General features: G+C 36.4%; 1 protein-coding gene across 9 annotated transcripts in view; it reads left to right on the forward strand.

The window, feature by feature from the left end:
* Positions 1-14,972, forward strand: part of SLC7A2 (solute carrier family 7 member 2) — a 59,987-nt gene extending 45,015 nt beyond the window's left edge. For 8 of the 9 annotated variants that reach the window (XM_054065354.1, XM_054065353.1, XM_054065357.1 and 5 more), the window contains 5 exons: positions 3,078-3,180; positions 5,038-5,243; positions 5,530-5,696; positions 6,678-6,786; positions 7,397-14,972. In XM_054065354.1, coding sequence (XP_053921329.1) covers positions 3,078-3,180; positions 5,038-5,243; positions 5,530-5,696; positions 6,678-6,786; positions 7,397-7,584 — 773 coding nt within the window. In that variant the 3' untranslated portion in view covers positions 7,585-14,972. The remainder of the gene's footprint in view (positions 1-3,077; positions 3,181-5,037; positions 5,244-5,529; positions 5,697-6,677; positions 6,787-7,396) is intronic. The other variant, XM_054065352.1, reaches the window with a different exon arrangement.

Below are 14,972 nucleotides of genomic sequence, written 5' to 3' on the forward strand. Positions count from 1 at the left end.
CCCATGTTACTTAAAACTGAGATTTAAACACTCTGTGCACGTGCATGGTACTTCGTGTTTTTGAAAAGGGCTGCTTGTTAACTTCCCTTGCATGTATAATGGGAATAAAATTACTGAGTAATCAAAGGATGCAAGAACTGCAGGTCATGCCAATCATGGTGGTGATGATGTTCTTAATGTCACAGAATTATTTTTTTTCCGCTTTTTTAATATTGGTCTCTTGTGTTGTAATAAACTTGTTACTTAATTTGGATCCCTTAGGCTGATGGTCTGCTTACAGGGTTTCCTTCTCTGATGTACACCTATATATTTCTCACATCTATAAGGGGGGAAAATAACTGTCAGGTTTTTTATTATGAGACATGAGAAAAAAAATCTGCATTTACAGCAGAATCAACTTTTGTGTAAAATACAAAGATTTTTAATATTTTTTCTAAAAAAAAAAAAGAGGATTCTGTTTTTGTGTAGGCTTACCAAATTGTGACTGTGGAGTGTGTGTGTGTGTGTGTGTGTGTGTGTTGGGGTGTTATGTGTCTATGCACGTGTATGTATGCACGTACATGCCCACATACATTTTAGCAAAACAGCATTTTGCAAACTGTTGCCAACTCTGAATGTTTCATAAAGAGAAATTTTTAACATAAAACTGTTTCACTTTTGTCCATACATCCTGCTGAGGTGCATGTAGCTGTGCCCAAATTTCATAGTCATTTATGTGAGATGTCTAATTACCCAGGAAGACTGAAAGGTCTAGAAATATTTAACTCAAAGGCAAATACATAAGTATGAAAGGTGATTAAAATCTGAAATACATGGCTTATAACATTTAGTGTTCCTGTCTAAAATGGATATCAAATAAGAAGTTTGGAACTCAGACTAAAATGCTACTATTATTTAGAGTCAGGGTCATCTTTGGATGCCACAAGACTTTAACTGCTCATGCCATGTAATTAGCAATAATGTTGAAGGCACAGTCATTGTCCAGATAGTTCCCAGCTCATCAATTCCTTCTTCTTTGGCTGGAGTACAGATAAATTGTTTAGAATTACTTTTATTGTTCTGACTTTATATTATTTGAATTTGTAATGTTGACATATTCTTCTACGATAATTTGGCAGTTCAGTTATGTGGGATGAAATGAACATCTTCATCTGAAATCACAGTAATGATGAAGAAAAAGAAAGCCATATTACTCAGCTGGTAAACTGCTTGATATAGTTATACAGCCCTGACTCCAGCTATCAGCAGCCATCATTGGACTGGTTTTAGACAATTTGGGGAATTCGATGTGCCAACAACTCACTCTGGCTTTATCTACTGCTGGAGGAGGAGTCTGTTTTTAAAAATACATGCATATTTGGTAACTTGTGGTTATAAATAGATTTGCCAGAATGGTTACGGATGTATGCAACAGCTCGTATTACCTGACTTTTCTATTTATTCATAGTATGGATAGTTTAATAGCTTTAAGAAATGTTAAGGAGATCACATGTTTGGCCTCTGAATTAGTTACCAGGTCAAGACTACAGCTGAGGCAATTGTCACATATTGTGACTTACCTTTTCACATGTGGTAACGGGGATTGTGAAACTTTGCACATAGCAAAATGTTTTGGTGACGGTCCAAGGTTTCTTCACCATAAATCGATCTACTGTTGTTTCTTACAATTGGAGTCAAATCAAGAGAGGTGGAAAAGCAATACTGCGTCTTTTAGGCAGAAACTTATGGGCTTTTTTCAGAGTCTTTCTAATGTAATTAGCCTTTTGAAGCTAGGATTAAAAATTACATATAGCTACTCTACGTGAGACTATAGTAGGTTCTGGTCTTCCTTGGCTTTGCTTACCTATCCTCCGAGCATGCAAAGCAGTGAGGTATTCAGTCGTCTACCTCGTAAATGGCTTCTTGGATTTAGGAACATCCACCATCATTAAAGAAAACAGGATGGTCCTCCTTCCTTCATTGGAAAAGGAGACTTACGGATAAAATGAAACTTCCGTAATAAAGCAGGCTTATTTAAAAAAAAATTGCATTTTATTTTCAACCTTCAGGATCAAACAAGAGGAACGTGTGTTTGTGTGTAGACTTACACACCTGTCTACAAATATGTTAGGAAACACATAACATAAATATTACATATAAGTATTTCTGAATACAGAAAAATTTGTATGTGCATATACATACCGTGTATAAAGTCTACATTTAATAGTTTCTTTTTATGTTGAGATTACTGGTGATTTAAAAGGTTAAGTATTTTTAGATTATTTCTGCATCTCAATAATGTTAATAAAATACAAATATTTTAAGAAGTTCTTTGACCACTTGTATTCCAAATCAATTAATATTAGCCTTTCATTTAGTGATGATCTGTGCTAATTTCTTTGAGCTATGTGTGTCTGTGTGCAAATAGCATAGACAAAAAAAAGACATTCCAGAATCTCCAAAAGAATGTGGTATTAGCTTTTATAAACAGAAAGACTGCCATAATTACTGTCAGTATCAAGGAAATTTCTGCTCTGATTTCACTGATCTTAAGAGTATTAATTCCTGTGAGATTTTGCTAGACTTTCCTGAACACCATTTGGACTTAATTTTTTTTTAGTAAGATAATAAACTTGAACCCCCCTCTAAAACTGTTTGAGACAACTCTTGGAAGTCCACTTTACATAGAGCTCTTTCTGAGCTCAACAGAAATATTACAGGCCACTGACTTACTGGGTTGGATCATTGTTCCCCAGTAAGAACCATATTCTATAAAAATATACTTTTGATGTGGCCCCAGTTCAGCAAGCCACATGTCTAAATACTTATGTCCAAATAAGTCCAATATGAATCGCCTGATTATGCAGCATGACTGTTTGGCTCATCAGTGCATATCTACATGAATGATATTCCCAGCTGTAGGGAGTTAGGTCTGGGAATGTTGGCGATGACTTCAAAAATGTGTTTTTAAGGACTACCATGATTTCACTCATATTGCTGTCAGTAAAACAATAAAGTTACACTGTGGTCAGATTTTAAAATCTTAGCTCTTAATATGTTAGCCTCATACAAATTTTGCATTGTCTTTTCCTTTTCAGCTATAATGGCATTTCTGTTTGACCTAAAAGCTTTAGTGGACATGATGTCTATTGGTACACTTCTTGCTTATTCCCTTGTGGCAGCCTGTGTCCTTATTCTTAGGTGAGTCAAAACTATCTTCTCTATTCTGCTTTGTTTTATTTTTTTGTTGCTCAATATATGAACAGAAGTGACATTTGCAGTGTATGATTTTTGCTAGATAGCTAAATATTTAAAAATTAGCCATATACATATAAATAATTACTAAGAAGTAGTGACGCAACAAAGAAAGTCAAGTCAAAGCTTCATGTGAAATCTAGACTCCTTTTGTTTTCCAGAAGATGTGCTGGTCAAGGTGTTAGTCCCAAAGTTACTAGATGTAAGCTTGTGTCCAAAATTCAATGCATGATATTTGGATAAGAATACAAGCTATGCTGTACATCAGGCCTATTACATTGTGGAGTCTGTATACGAAAATTGTAGGTGTTCTAGGTAGTTCACTGGATGAAAAGTTCAAATAATTGCTTTGTATTATCCACATTAAAAAAGTAAGGCCAGACAAGTGTTTCAAGATGCGGTAGCCTTAGGAGGGAGCACAAATGCTGTTTCACAACAAGCGGTCAGTAAAACTCTGGAATCTGTTCCGTTTGTAAAGTTATGGAATAATATTTCTATATTGGTAGCTAGAGCTCAAGTTATTATGTATTACTCTTTCAAACTTAAGAAGTCCTTCTTTATTACAAGGCTAAAATACAGAATCACAGAATGGTCAAGGTTGGAAGGGACTTCTGGAGGTCATCTAATCCACCCCACCTCCTGCTAAAGCAGGTTCACCTACAGCAGGTTGCGCAGGAGTTATGTCCAGATGGGTTTTGAATATCTCCAGAGAAGGAGACTTCACAACCTCCCTGGGCATCCTCACAGTAAAGAAGTGTTTCCTTAGGTTAAGGTGGAACTTCCTGTGTTCCAGCTTGTGCCCATTGCCCTTTGTCCTGTTGCTGGGCACCACTGAAAAAGAGTCTGGCCCTGTCCTCTTGAAATCTGTCTCTTAGATATTTATAAGCATTGTAAAGTTCCCCTCTCAGTCTTCTCTTCTCCAGGCTAATCAAAGGGAGCTCACTCAGCCTTTCCTCCTAAGAGAGATGCTCCAGTTCCCTGATCATCTTCGTGGCCCTCCGCTGGACTCTCTCCAGTAGTTCCTTGTCTTTCTTGAGCTGGGGACCCCCAAACTGGACACAGTACGCCAGATGAAGCCTCACTAGGGCAGAGTAGAGGGGGAGGATAATCTCCCTTGACCTGCAGACCACACTCTTCTTAATGCATCCAGGACCTTGCTGGCCCATCTTTTCTAAAAAGTGCGTAACAATCCATGACAGCATTCTAGTCATTCGGGCTATTCAGTCTCTTTAATTGCAATGAGATCTTAGCCCTGCACTCTTTAACTTTCAGAAGTATAACAGCTCTAAATTCGGCTCAAATTCAATGTTGCAATAATTTATGCTTTATTTTATCCCACAGTGACTTATTTAATGTATGTATTTCTTAAAATACACTTACATTCTAACAAAACAGATACAAAATTTCAGTTTATGCCAGTTAGTACAGCTCTTACAGTATGGGAAGCAAGTTCAAATGATCTTGCCACTGCTTAAAGGAGATTCCCTTTCCTTGCCATTAACTACCAGATTCTATGTCCTCTTTTTGTATAAGAGTTGTCATTCATCTAATCCATTAGTAAATTTACATAGCTTAAAAAAATGCCAAAAAATCTGCAGACAAACCCAGCCAAAAAGTGAGTCGCCATAGTTTGTTTATGTATGCTAGTGACTAATAACATGTGCTGTTGCAATGCAGTTGCAAATTCGGAAATTATAAATCTCTACTGCAAATAACTTAGTATTTAAGTACATTCCTCGAGTCATGTTGCTTGAAATTAAGTAAGCTTAATTATTTTTTTTATCCTGTTTGTTTTATGCACAGGTACCAACCCAATTTAACCTACGAGCAACCAAAATATTCTCCAGAAAAAGCAGCTTTGACTGCTTCCGAAAGGGAATCTGCAGTAAGTGAATCACAGATAAATATGATACAAGAGAATCACTTCAGTCTTCAAGCCTTGATTTATCCATCTACCTTACCCACAGAGCAGACCGCAACTACTGTTAACATTTTAGTAGGTCTATTAGGTAAGTGTTCAGTTATCCAAACTCATATAATGCATTAACATCAATAATGTAACTTTATTGAAGACAAACTTTAAACTCCAGTGATAACAAACCTTCTTCCAGTTGTCATTAACATGTCATTCTGGAGAATGCTTTTATACTTCATGATGGATTTAATCTGTGGTCTAGGATATTTTCCTGATAACATTTCATAATGCTATCATTCTTCTTAAAAGTCACATCCTCTTCAATGTAGAGATTAAGTAAGTTCTTTCCTATTTCCATTTTTTTTTTTTTCCCCACACAGCTTGCTTGGTTTGTGTCTTGAGTGTCCTCACTACTTACGGGATTCATTCCATTGCTAACTTGGAGCCCTGGAGTACCGGCCTTCTTGCCGTGTTGGTGGCGTCCTTCATAGTTACCATTCTACTCATCCAAAGGCAGCCTCAGAACCAGCAGAAAGTGGCCTTTATGGTGAATAACATATTCTCTATGTTATCCTCTAATGAGAGATTTGGATGAATTCTGACAAGTGGGAGAAGGGCAGGGGGAGAGGTAGAGATGGTCCTTTTCCAGGCATTATTTCATTACTGTACTGCCATTATTGCAGGGTTTTTTTGTGAAGGTAAAGGTATCAGATGCTCATGGCTGAATCATCAGCATGTGCAGTCCAGTCCACATCTTCTCAGGAGTAGAGAAAGGGTTTAATTTCCCACAGATTTAATGTGTGACATGCATAGGAGCATGGCTGCAGAAAATGGCTGTAGCATTGATGTTGGTGTGAACAGCTGCTATTACAACTCATGGATCTGACATCACAGATCTTATTGGTATTCTTTTAGACACATCCCCAAAGTACACATTGCTGAGACTCAAGTAGTTTTAGACCTTAATTTAAGCATTTAGAAACTGGAAAGTAATTCAGAAACTGATTAGCGTGCAGTCACTTGTCTGTGTTGTGTGTCGTGGTTTGGATCACGATGGTTTATACCTCCCAGCATATTTGCCTTTCGTTTTGAGCTTTCAGTTATGTTCTCAGATCGGTTATTTAATGGATTACTTGTTGAAAATAATGAAATATAGTGACGAAGTTCAAGGAACCTGCTGGAAATGGGGAGACAATTCAGAAGGAAGGGATATACAAAAATATACAAATAATATTTTTCAGCTGTAGATTCAGAAACTCATTAGTATGTGTTCAGCACAAACTTGAAAGTTCTTCTTCACAGTCTTAGAGAATATAATTTTAAAATATTTTATTTTAAAAGTTTAATATACGTAGAAACAAGTGGTTAAACCCAGTGAGAAATAAAAATTCATCATAATTCAAGACGAAAATTTTCCTATTCTTTTCAGTGAGTTGATACGTCACCTCCAGTTTGCGTTCTATGACTGAAGTGTTATATGCAAGAAATGGCCTTTAATGCTACAGACATATTAAATATTTCCTTTTAGGTTCCACTGTTGCCATTTTTACCATCGTTCAGTATCCTGGTAAATATTTACTTGATGGTACAATTAAGTGGAGATACTTGGATCAGATTTAGCTTCTGGATGGCACTTGGTAGGTACTTCTGTTCATTTCAACCACTTCTTAGGTTAGGACTGATGAAAGCTATCTTAGAACATTTTACTCCACTCATTTAAATATTTGAACATATGTCTGTATTTTAATGAGTTAGCTGATATTTCTAATCAAAACAGGAGCATGCCTCAGAAGGGGTATTTATATGCAGTTAAAATTGTAAATATATTTTAGAGGTAAAAGGAAGAATGAAAGTTACAGTACTAATTGCGATAAGTCATGATTTTGTTTTTCCTAATAAGTATAGTTAAAAATTTTCGGAGACCTGTTTGTGACAGTTTTCTTCCCAGTACAGCAGTCATTCTCCTTTAAGATACAGAAAATTGAATTAATTCCAGCTAGGCATAAGTTAGAGATAGTAGTTTCCGTGACCTATTAGAGCATTCAGTTACACAAAAATGATGCACCATAATCTAGTGCCAGCAGTTTTGATAGAAACAGGGAACATCTGAAGTGTGAGCTCTAATTCTTACACCTAAAGAAGAATTTGTTTTGGAAAATATATTCAGCCGGAGAGTAATAATTAACAATTTGTCATTCACCGCATGTCTGAAAACCCTGTTGACTTTTCGTTTTTTCCTTTTGGAAGGCTTTGTTATTTATTTTGCTTATGGCATCAGGCATAGTATTGAAGGTCATCGTAGGAACGGCGATGATGACTCTTGTTCAGAAAACAGTGGGCTGCAAGAAAAGAATCCTGTGGAAGAAGTGGATGAACCTGAAAATACAAATGAAAGTGATCAGTTTCTTGCGCATGAGAGGACAAGTGAATGTTAACCTATGCAAACGTACAAGTCTTTTAAACCTTGAGTTGACATTTTCTTGCCGAATGAAATTTCAAAAGCCTTCTGCCAACATCATGCCTCTTGAAAGAGTTTACTACAAGGTCTGGCTGATATTTTGGACAAGCTGCTAATCCATCTTCCATCATTTCAGAACCGACAGCATGGACATTAATATTTAAATTAAAAAGCAAACAAGAGAAGTACTATCTGCCAAGCCAAAATTTGGATGCATTGTTTGAACTGTCATCCAAAATCACTGGCAATCACAAAATATGGGGAATTTTAGAAATGCCTGCAAGAAGTTCTGACACTGCGTTGTGAACACAGGTGCCTTTTGTACCTTCTCCTTATCCACCTTACATGTTTTGGTTGCAATTTAATAGCTCTCTTTTTTCTACAGAAGTAAGTGTCACGTTAAATAGGTATAGCTGTGACAGGTGGCTGAGGGATGCCCTCCTCTTAAGTCACGAGGTTCAAGACAGACCCCCTTGCTTTCTAAGCTTCCCCTTGGAGAGAAGCCTAGGTGTGACTGGATCCGTCTGTAGTCCCAGACTTAGTTGGTGGTTTATGACTAAAGGATTATATGGATGTACGTATGTGTGTCAGGATTCATGTCACCTGTGAGAGTTTCCTCCAAGACTGTCACCCACAGTGTTAATACTTGCTCCAAATGAGCCCGTGGGCCATCACCAAAGCAATTTAGAGAGTTTTCTGATCCCGTCAGAGAGACAATTTTGCTGAAGCAGTAAGTAATTTAATTAAAGTGATAGATTAAACAAGTTCAAGATTACCCTTGATAAATTGATGTGCTGCATTAGTGCTAGAAGATTATAATCAGTTAACAAATGATCATATATTTTTATATATATATAGAAAGTAACAATTGAAACTTGAGTTAGTAGTTATTTTCCTGGGGAACATCTGACAAAGTCAGAGGTGAGCAATTCTCTCTTCCAAGGAAAGGGTTTTTGGGTGCCAATTTTATATTTTTTGAAAACTCCTTGGCATCTCTTGGCAAGGTGGGACTAAGTTAATCCGTATGTGTTGACTGGCACTTGGCAAGGCCGTTTGTGTTGTCAGAAGCAGGAACTTGGCAGTTTGGCACACCTTCGAGGCAGGGAGCTCAGTACGTGCTTTCAAGGGTGCTTCTGTTCTTAACTGAAGCACTGTCAGGCTGTGAGGCTTCTGCTTCACCCCAGGTGTCACTCAGCTTATTTAAGAGACCACCACTGGATCCAGTCTGTATTGCAAGATAAAGTTGTTCATTGTTCAAGTGGAACTGCTCCCTTTTGCAAAGTTCATTATTTGCTATCCACAAAGACTAGCAAGTCTGTAACTCTTATACCTCAGTAACTCTCACAGGAGATAAAATTGCAGACAGGCTTGGGAAGTATTCGCAAAACTGCGTGGTAGTTGTACAGATCTGATACTTTGCAAAAAGTAAAGGATCATATATTTATATAAAAAGAAATAATTGCTTACCCTTACAGTAGTCATGGAGGACTCAAACAGTGAAGATACTTCAAAGACTTTCAGTTTCTCTAAATAATATTCAGATTTTCTACTTCTGTGAATTTCTTTCCTTTCAGAGATGCTGTGTGTATAAAATACTCCCAAGAGGAGTTATGTTATTTTCTGCAAAAGCAACTGGGAAATGGTCTGTTGTTTACTGTATTGACAGTGACATTCGTATGTGACCTAGCAAGTATTGTGCTTTTGGTTTTGGAAGGGCCAGGATTGTATCCCTGAATACATAATTTGGTACTTGCATACAGCAGTCATCAAGTTTTCCTCCTTACTATTCATTTATTCCCCTTATACTTTCTCCTCCTTGATCATGTGCCAGAGCTGATATTTTTGAGATTAATTGTTACACATTGCTTCTCCTCAGAAAAATGAATGTACAAAATCCCACCATTCTTTTCAGATGGAAGGGGAGGTTGAAAAAAACAGAGGTGCAGGCTTTGGAAAAAAATCCTTGTCCAAGCAGTACTTCAGTGCTTCACTAAGCCTTAAACATACGTTAGCGTAGCGGGTTTTTGTGAGCCAAGCCTACATCCACAAATCCATTCACATGGGTAGGATGTCCACATGCCAATTTATGTAAAGAAGCAAATCATTGTAGCAGTGCTTGGGTGAACCATTTTTTTTATAGCTAGTGAAAATAGAAACTGTTCTTTCACCAAAAAAAAAGTCATAGTAAATGTCAAAGGCAACCAGACATTTTAAGCAAGTAGTAGGCTCAAGTCCCTTGAGGGATTCCATAATATGAAGTTATTTTGCAAGAATGTATTTATGAAAATAACTTCCCTAAACTAAGAACTGTCTTGGACTTTGTCATGGAGATTGCTGCAATCTGTTGCCCATACTAATCATTGGTATTGATCTCTGTTGTTACGTATAAAAACTCTAGATCCTATGCCAGCTGTGTTGGCTGACTGTGAAAAACACCTTACTTTTTATAACAGCTGGAATTTTATCCAAAAAAAAAAAACCAAACACAAAAGCAACCCCCAAAAACTAGTTAAGCTGCTTCTGTTTCTCTCTTGTTCTTTTTCACAGCAATAGAGTCACACTTATTTTTCTTTAAATTACTTCTGTTGTTGTTGTAAGAAATTAGTGTACCTAAATGCTGAAGGGCCGAAGTGCTTCTTAATAGGGAACCCTGCAATGGAGCAGTATCCACCATGGAGCAGGTTTTCAGCCTTTCCCTTGAACTGAGAGCAGAGCGTCCTGCAGTGCTGGCAGCAGCGAGTGGATAGACGTGTCCTGTTGCACCAGTGGCCTCTACTGACTGTTCAGAATTAGGAATAGCAATCTGTAAATGTAAGAGGCATGCAACAGGTAAAACACCTGCTAACTCTTATCTGAAATACCAGCATATATATCCTCTAACTGCAACTGCTATTGTCCTAAGGAATGTTGTTCTAATGATTGGTGATCCTTACAAATGTATGGGACACAGAGGGTGAGGAAAACCTATAGGGTATGTGGCAATGGCATACTGTTCCTTCATATACCCCAATCCATCAGAATTGATTCTGTTATAGCCACTTCTTTCCAAAACTCATCGTTTTTCAAGATGCCATTAAAGAAATACTTAAATCTCATATTAGGCTCATAGAAGTAGATTATATGCTAATTAACGATTTGATTTTATAGGAATTCTCAGGACAGTTCTTGGCACTATTGATATTTTTCAATACCTCTATGCAGTGAATGAAAGAGCTGTCAATGTTGAGTCTGTTATTTTAGTTGTACTTCTTAACTGGGACCCATTTTTATGCCAACAATGACAAAAGAACTATGAGTTCTTGTTTGAAATATTAGAAATGTATTACTTTCCCAGATTCTTGAAAGGAATCCAATATGGTAAACCTTAGATATGCCAAAACAAAGGTTTTATTTTAAAGTTGCCAAAAAAATGAGTAAGTTAATGTGCATTCTATTGTTTTTAAGCTCACAAATATTTGAAATAGAGAAGCTGATGCTTTTCCTAATCAGCTGCAACTCAGTCAAGAATACGGCTTCAGTGGTTATGTTTTCAGAGGGCATTCTTAACCAGTCGTGCCCAGTATTCTTCAGTCCTCAGCTGCAAAAGCTGCCATTGTTGTGGAAGCAAATCAGCGGTGCTCAGACAAAGCTTTTGCATGACATCTTTACAAGCCTACAGAGAAACAGCTCTTTTAACATTCCTTACACAGCTCAGTGTGTGGGAAGCAGAGACTTACTTTTTAACATGGATGCTGATGCCACAAGGCAGGCAAACCGGACTCCCAAGATGCTTACTGCTGCTTTTCTGCAGTATGCAAGGAAGATCCCATTCCTTCCCAAACCATCCTATAGAATGTACGTGCGCATGCCTGTCTACATCTGTTTGCATCTGTCTGACATTAGTCCATAGTGATTTTGATGTACTGATTAAAATAATTTCTATACTGCACTGGAATTTTCCTTTGAGGGGACACTGTCAGTATAACAAAGTTCTGACTAAAGCAAGTGCTAGCTAAGGCTTCTGGATATAATTAAAGAAAATATATTTTCCAGTTTATTTACCTAGTCGATATGTCAGCACTGTGTGTGTTGGCAGTTTCCCCTTTCTTTTGTATTAATATTTCTCTCCCCTTGTTAAAGAAATTAATTATCTAAAAAGAAAAGAATGTGCCTGTACAAATGTTGCTAAGGGAAATGGGAGCAGCAGCAGCAGAAACATTATCCGTTTAACTAAAGAGATATAAAATGAAATTACAGAAAAGTCATTGATTATTCTTTGTTGCTGCAGTTGCACAAAGCTTATTTATATGTGTATATAAAGTCATTATTAGTCAGTGGCTGATTAAGAACACAATAAGTCAGAAATATGATATTTATGCTGATTTTTCTATACGTTTGTATATTCAGTTCTGAAATTCCAGATGCTTTAATGGGACTTTGCAAAAGCAGGCCATCTGCAGGACAGCCATGCTAGTCCTTACACAGGACGTACCTATGTATGATACAAATCCTGGTTTTGTTCTTGTGTTTGCTGTATGTCTGTAGTTGCTGAGAGAGGAGCTGAAAGCAAAAGTCCAGCGGAATTAAGTAGTTGTTGTTATTTTTTAACATAGTTGTTTGTATTGTAAATTGTTCTGTGAAAATAATAATGGTACGTGTTAATACAAAATATCTATTATTGGAGGTAGTTTATTGGTGTTGTCTTCCTTTGTGGACAAAAATCCTCCAAAACATATATTTGTGTTAGTACATTCTGAATGTGCCTTTAGATAGAGGAATTTAGATAGAGGATTTAAGAAAGCAAGCCAAAGCATATTTAAGAGAGAACAAATAAATCTTTTGTTCTGAAGGATAACATTTTTGTATAATTGATGTTAAATAATGTGACCTTCTTGTGGTATTCCAGTCCTAATTCTACAATAGGAAATGTTATGAAGTATCTTAGATTTCAGTGTCTTGTTATACTGGATAAAACTATTGTGTTAATAGTAGTACACTTTTTCCTGCGCAACAAATGCCAGTTTGATTCCTGAGATATGTCATATTATGTTTATGTCACTATCTGTTAAAGCCATTTACATTACCTGCTGTTACAGAATCATCAGCAATAAATGTCAATAATAGTGTATAAGGTTACTTATGTACATAGGAATTTTAACTATGCCCTTCAAAAACTTCAATCAATACAATGAATTTAGAGGCAAAACTTGGTAAAGCTAAAATATATACTGTATTTTATTAGGTGACAAATGTACAAGTCTAACCACCTTTCCCCTAAAATTTACACAAAGTTATATATATTTAAGAAATAAAAGGCATACCGTTTTCATTGGAGGTTTCAGTAAGTACCAATATAAGATGTGCTGTAAGCATCTTGAGATACTGAAAGCTGAACACTCTGGGTGAATTCTATGACAGTGCAGGAAATTTGTGTGGGACTGTGCAATCATTTTTAATAGGATTGAAGGTGATGCCTCTGTGTTTTGTACAGTAGGAATTTAATTCACATGATGGCTGGCAGTTGTTACTTGATTACATAAGAAAGAAAATAAAAGCACCTTTTAATACTCTTGGCCCTAATTCTTCCTAGGCTTCCCTGGAAGTTTGTACAGATTGCAGTATGCTCATTGAAAACACTGGGTTAACGCAGTGTTAGGCAAATATGTATTTTACAGAAAGAGCGGGTGGTATTTCATATAGTGCAAGATTTTTGTATTTGTTTTTAATTTCCTGTACCTTTAGTGTTTCTTTCTGGTATGTGGTTTGAAGACCTCTGCGTTTTTAATAGTTGGACCTTTCCAAAGCTAAATATAATGCCTTTGCTATCTCCTGATCTCTTTTCCATTTGATTCTAGAAATCAAACCTCTAATATTAGCTAAGTCAAGGGATTTCTGTGCATAGACATGCATTATGAAGAACTATCTGTATATATATCATTATTTGTATTGTCAGTTGGACAAGCTCTGTTGTCGTTGTATGTTTTCATTGACCCTTGTGCCAGGTAAACTCCAGCTTCACCAAGTTTATTTGGAGTCAGGACAAAGGATAAAAGGATCTGAATATTCAGGAGGGCTTTTTTTCTTTTATGTTACCAGAAAGTAAACCATTAAATATGTGTTATATATCTTTAAAGATAGTTATGTGTGCATTGTTTTAAAAACCATTAGTGTTTATAACCATTTCAACTTTTTCTTTTTCTCATATGTACATTGTAGTGATTATTTCTGTATTATAGGCTGCTGAGCATTTAAAATGTAGATAGAATGATTATGCTGCAACTTAACTACAAATTTGTATTTCTTTGAAGTGCTCTACCAAAATGAAAAGTCTTGAATTCTTATGAATGTAAAAATGCTTATATTTAAAAATATGGTGCTTGTTTTTTTCACTTTTACAATAGAATTGTAATCAGCAATATTTTTAGTTACCTTAGTTCCAAATTGTGATGGAAATTACATTGCTCTTCATTTACTGTAAAATGTGCTTCATGGGATAACAATTGTGCATTTGTTCCATATTTTTTAAATAAAGCTGAATCACTTGTATGTACTTTATGTAACAGCTCTAACTTCAACCACCACTATAGTTTTAGTAAACACTATAATAAGACTGTGACTTTATAATTATTACTGTGCCAGATATGTAATGTCATGACATTAAATGAATCATAACTAATTTAAAATAAATAACATGATAACTCATATGAATTTTACACAGGGGAAAAAACAATCATGGTTTATGTTTAAATCTTTTCTTTTTTCCAGTGTCTCCAGATGGGGATACTAGCAGCATTTTTGCTTGAGTTGCTTCTGAGCGCTCAAGAAATCACTGAAATAGAGAATAAAACCCTTTGATTTGGGCATTTTGTTTTACAGTGCCAAACCAGAGTTGATGTTAGGTTTGATTTCCAGAGGGAATGAGTAGCCCTTTGCACTTATGGTGCTCAACTTCCTGAAGCACCAAGCCTTGTCGTGGCAGCATCCAACCTCAGAGTTGGGTGGATAAACTTACTATTGTCTCCTTTTTCCTTTTCTTGAAAAACAATGTAAACCAAAAGAAAAGACAACCTTCCTCAGCTTTGAATAGTCCTGTGGATATATCAGGAGAATAAAAGCATTTGTCTGGGCAATGGATAGCAATAGCCTTGATGCTGAGAATCACACTTCCAGTACAAGCTTAATCTGGCACTGTTTTTAACGACATTTTGGTAGTCATCTTTGTTCACTGTAGCTAAGACTGGGGGTGGAGGGAGAGGTGTTAGATGCACTTCAACTCTTTTATAGAATTCCTTATAAAGTTTTCAAATGATCAATAACAACCTCGTTGTAGATACAGATTTACTAAGACTGATTTTGAAAATCTTGGTCCTATGAAGCAGTGGGAAT

Source organism: Cuculus canorus, chromosome 4 (genome assembly GCF_017976375.1).
Source record: "Cuculus canorus isolate bCucCan1 chromosome 4, bCucCan1.pri, whole genome shotgun sequence".
Lineage (NCBI taxonomy): Eukaryota > Metazoa > Chordata > Aves > Cuculiformes > Cuculidae > Cuculus > Cuculus canorus.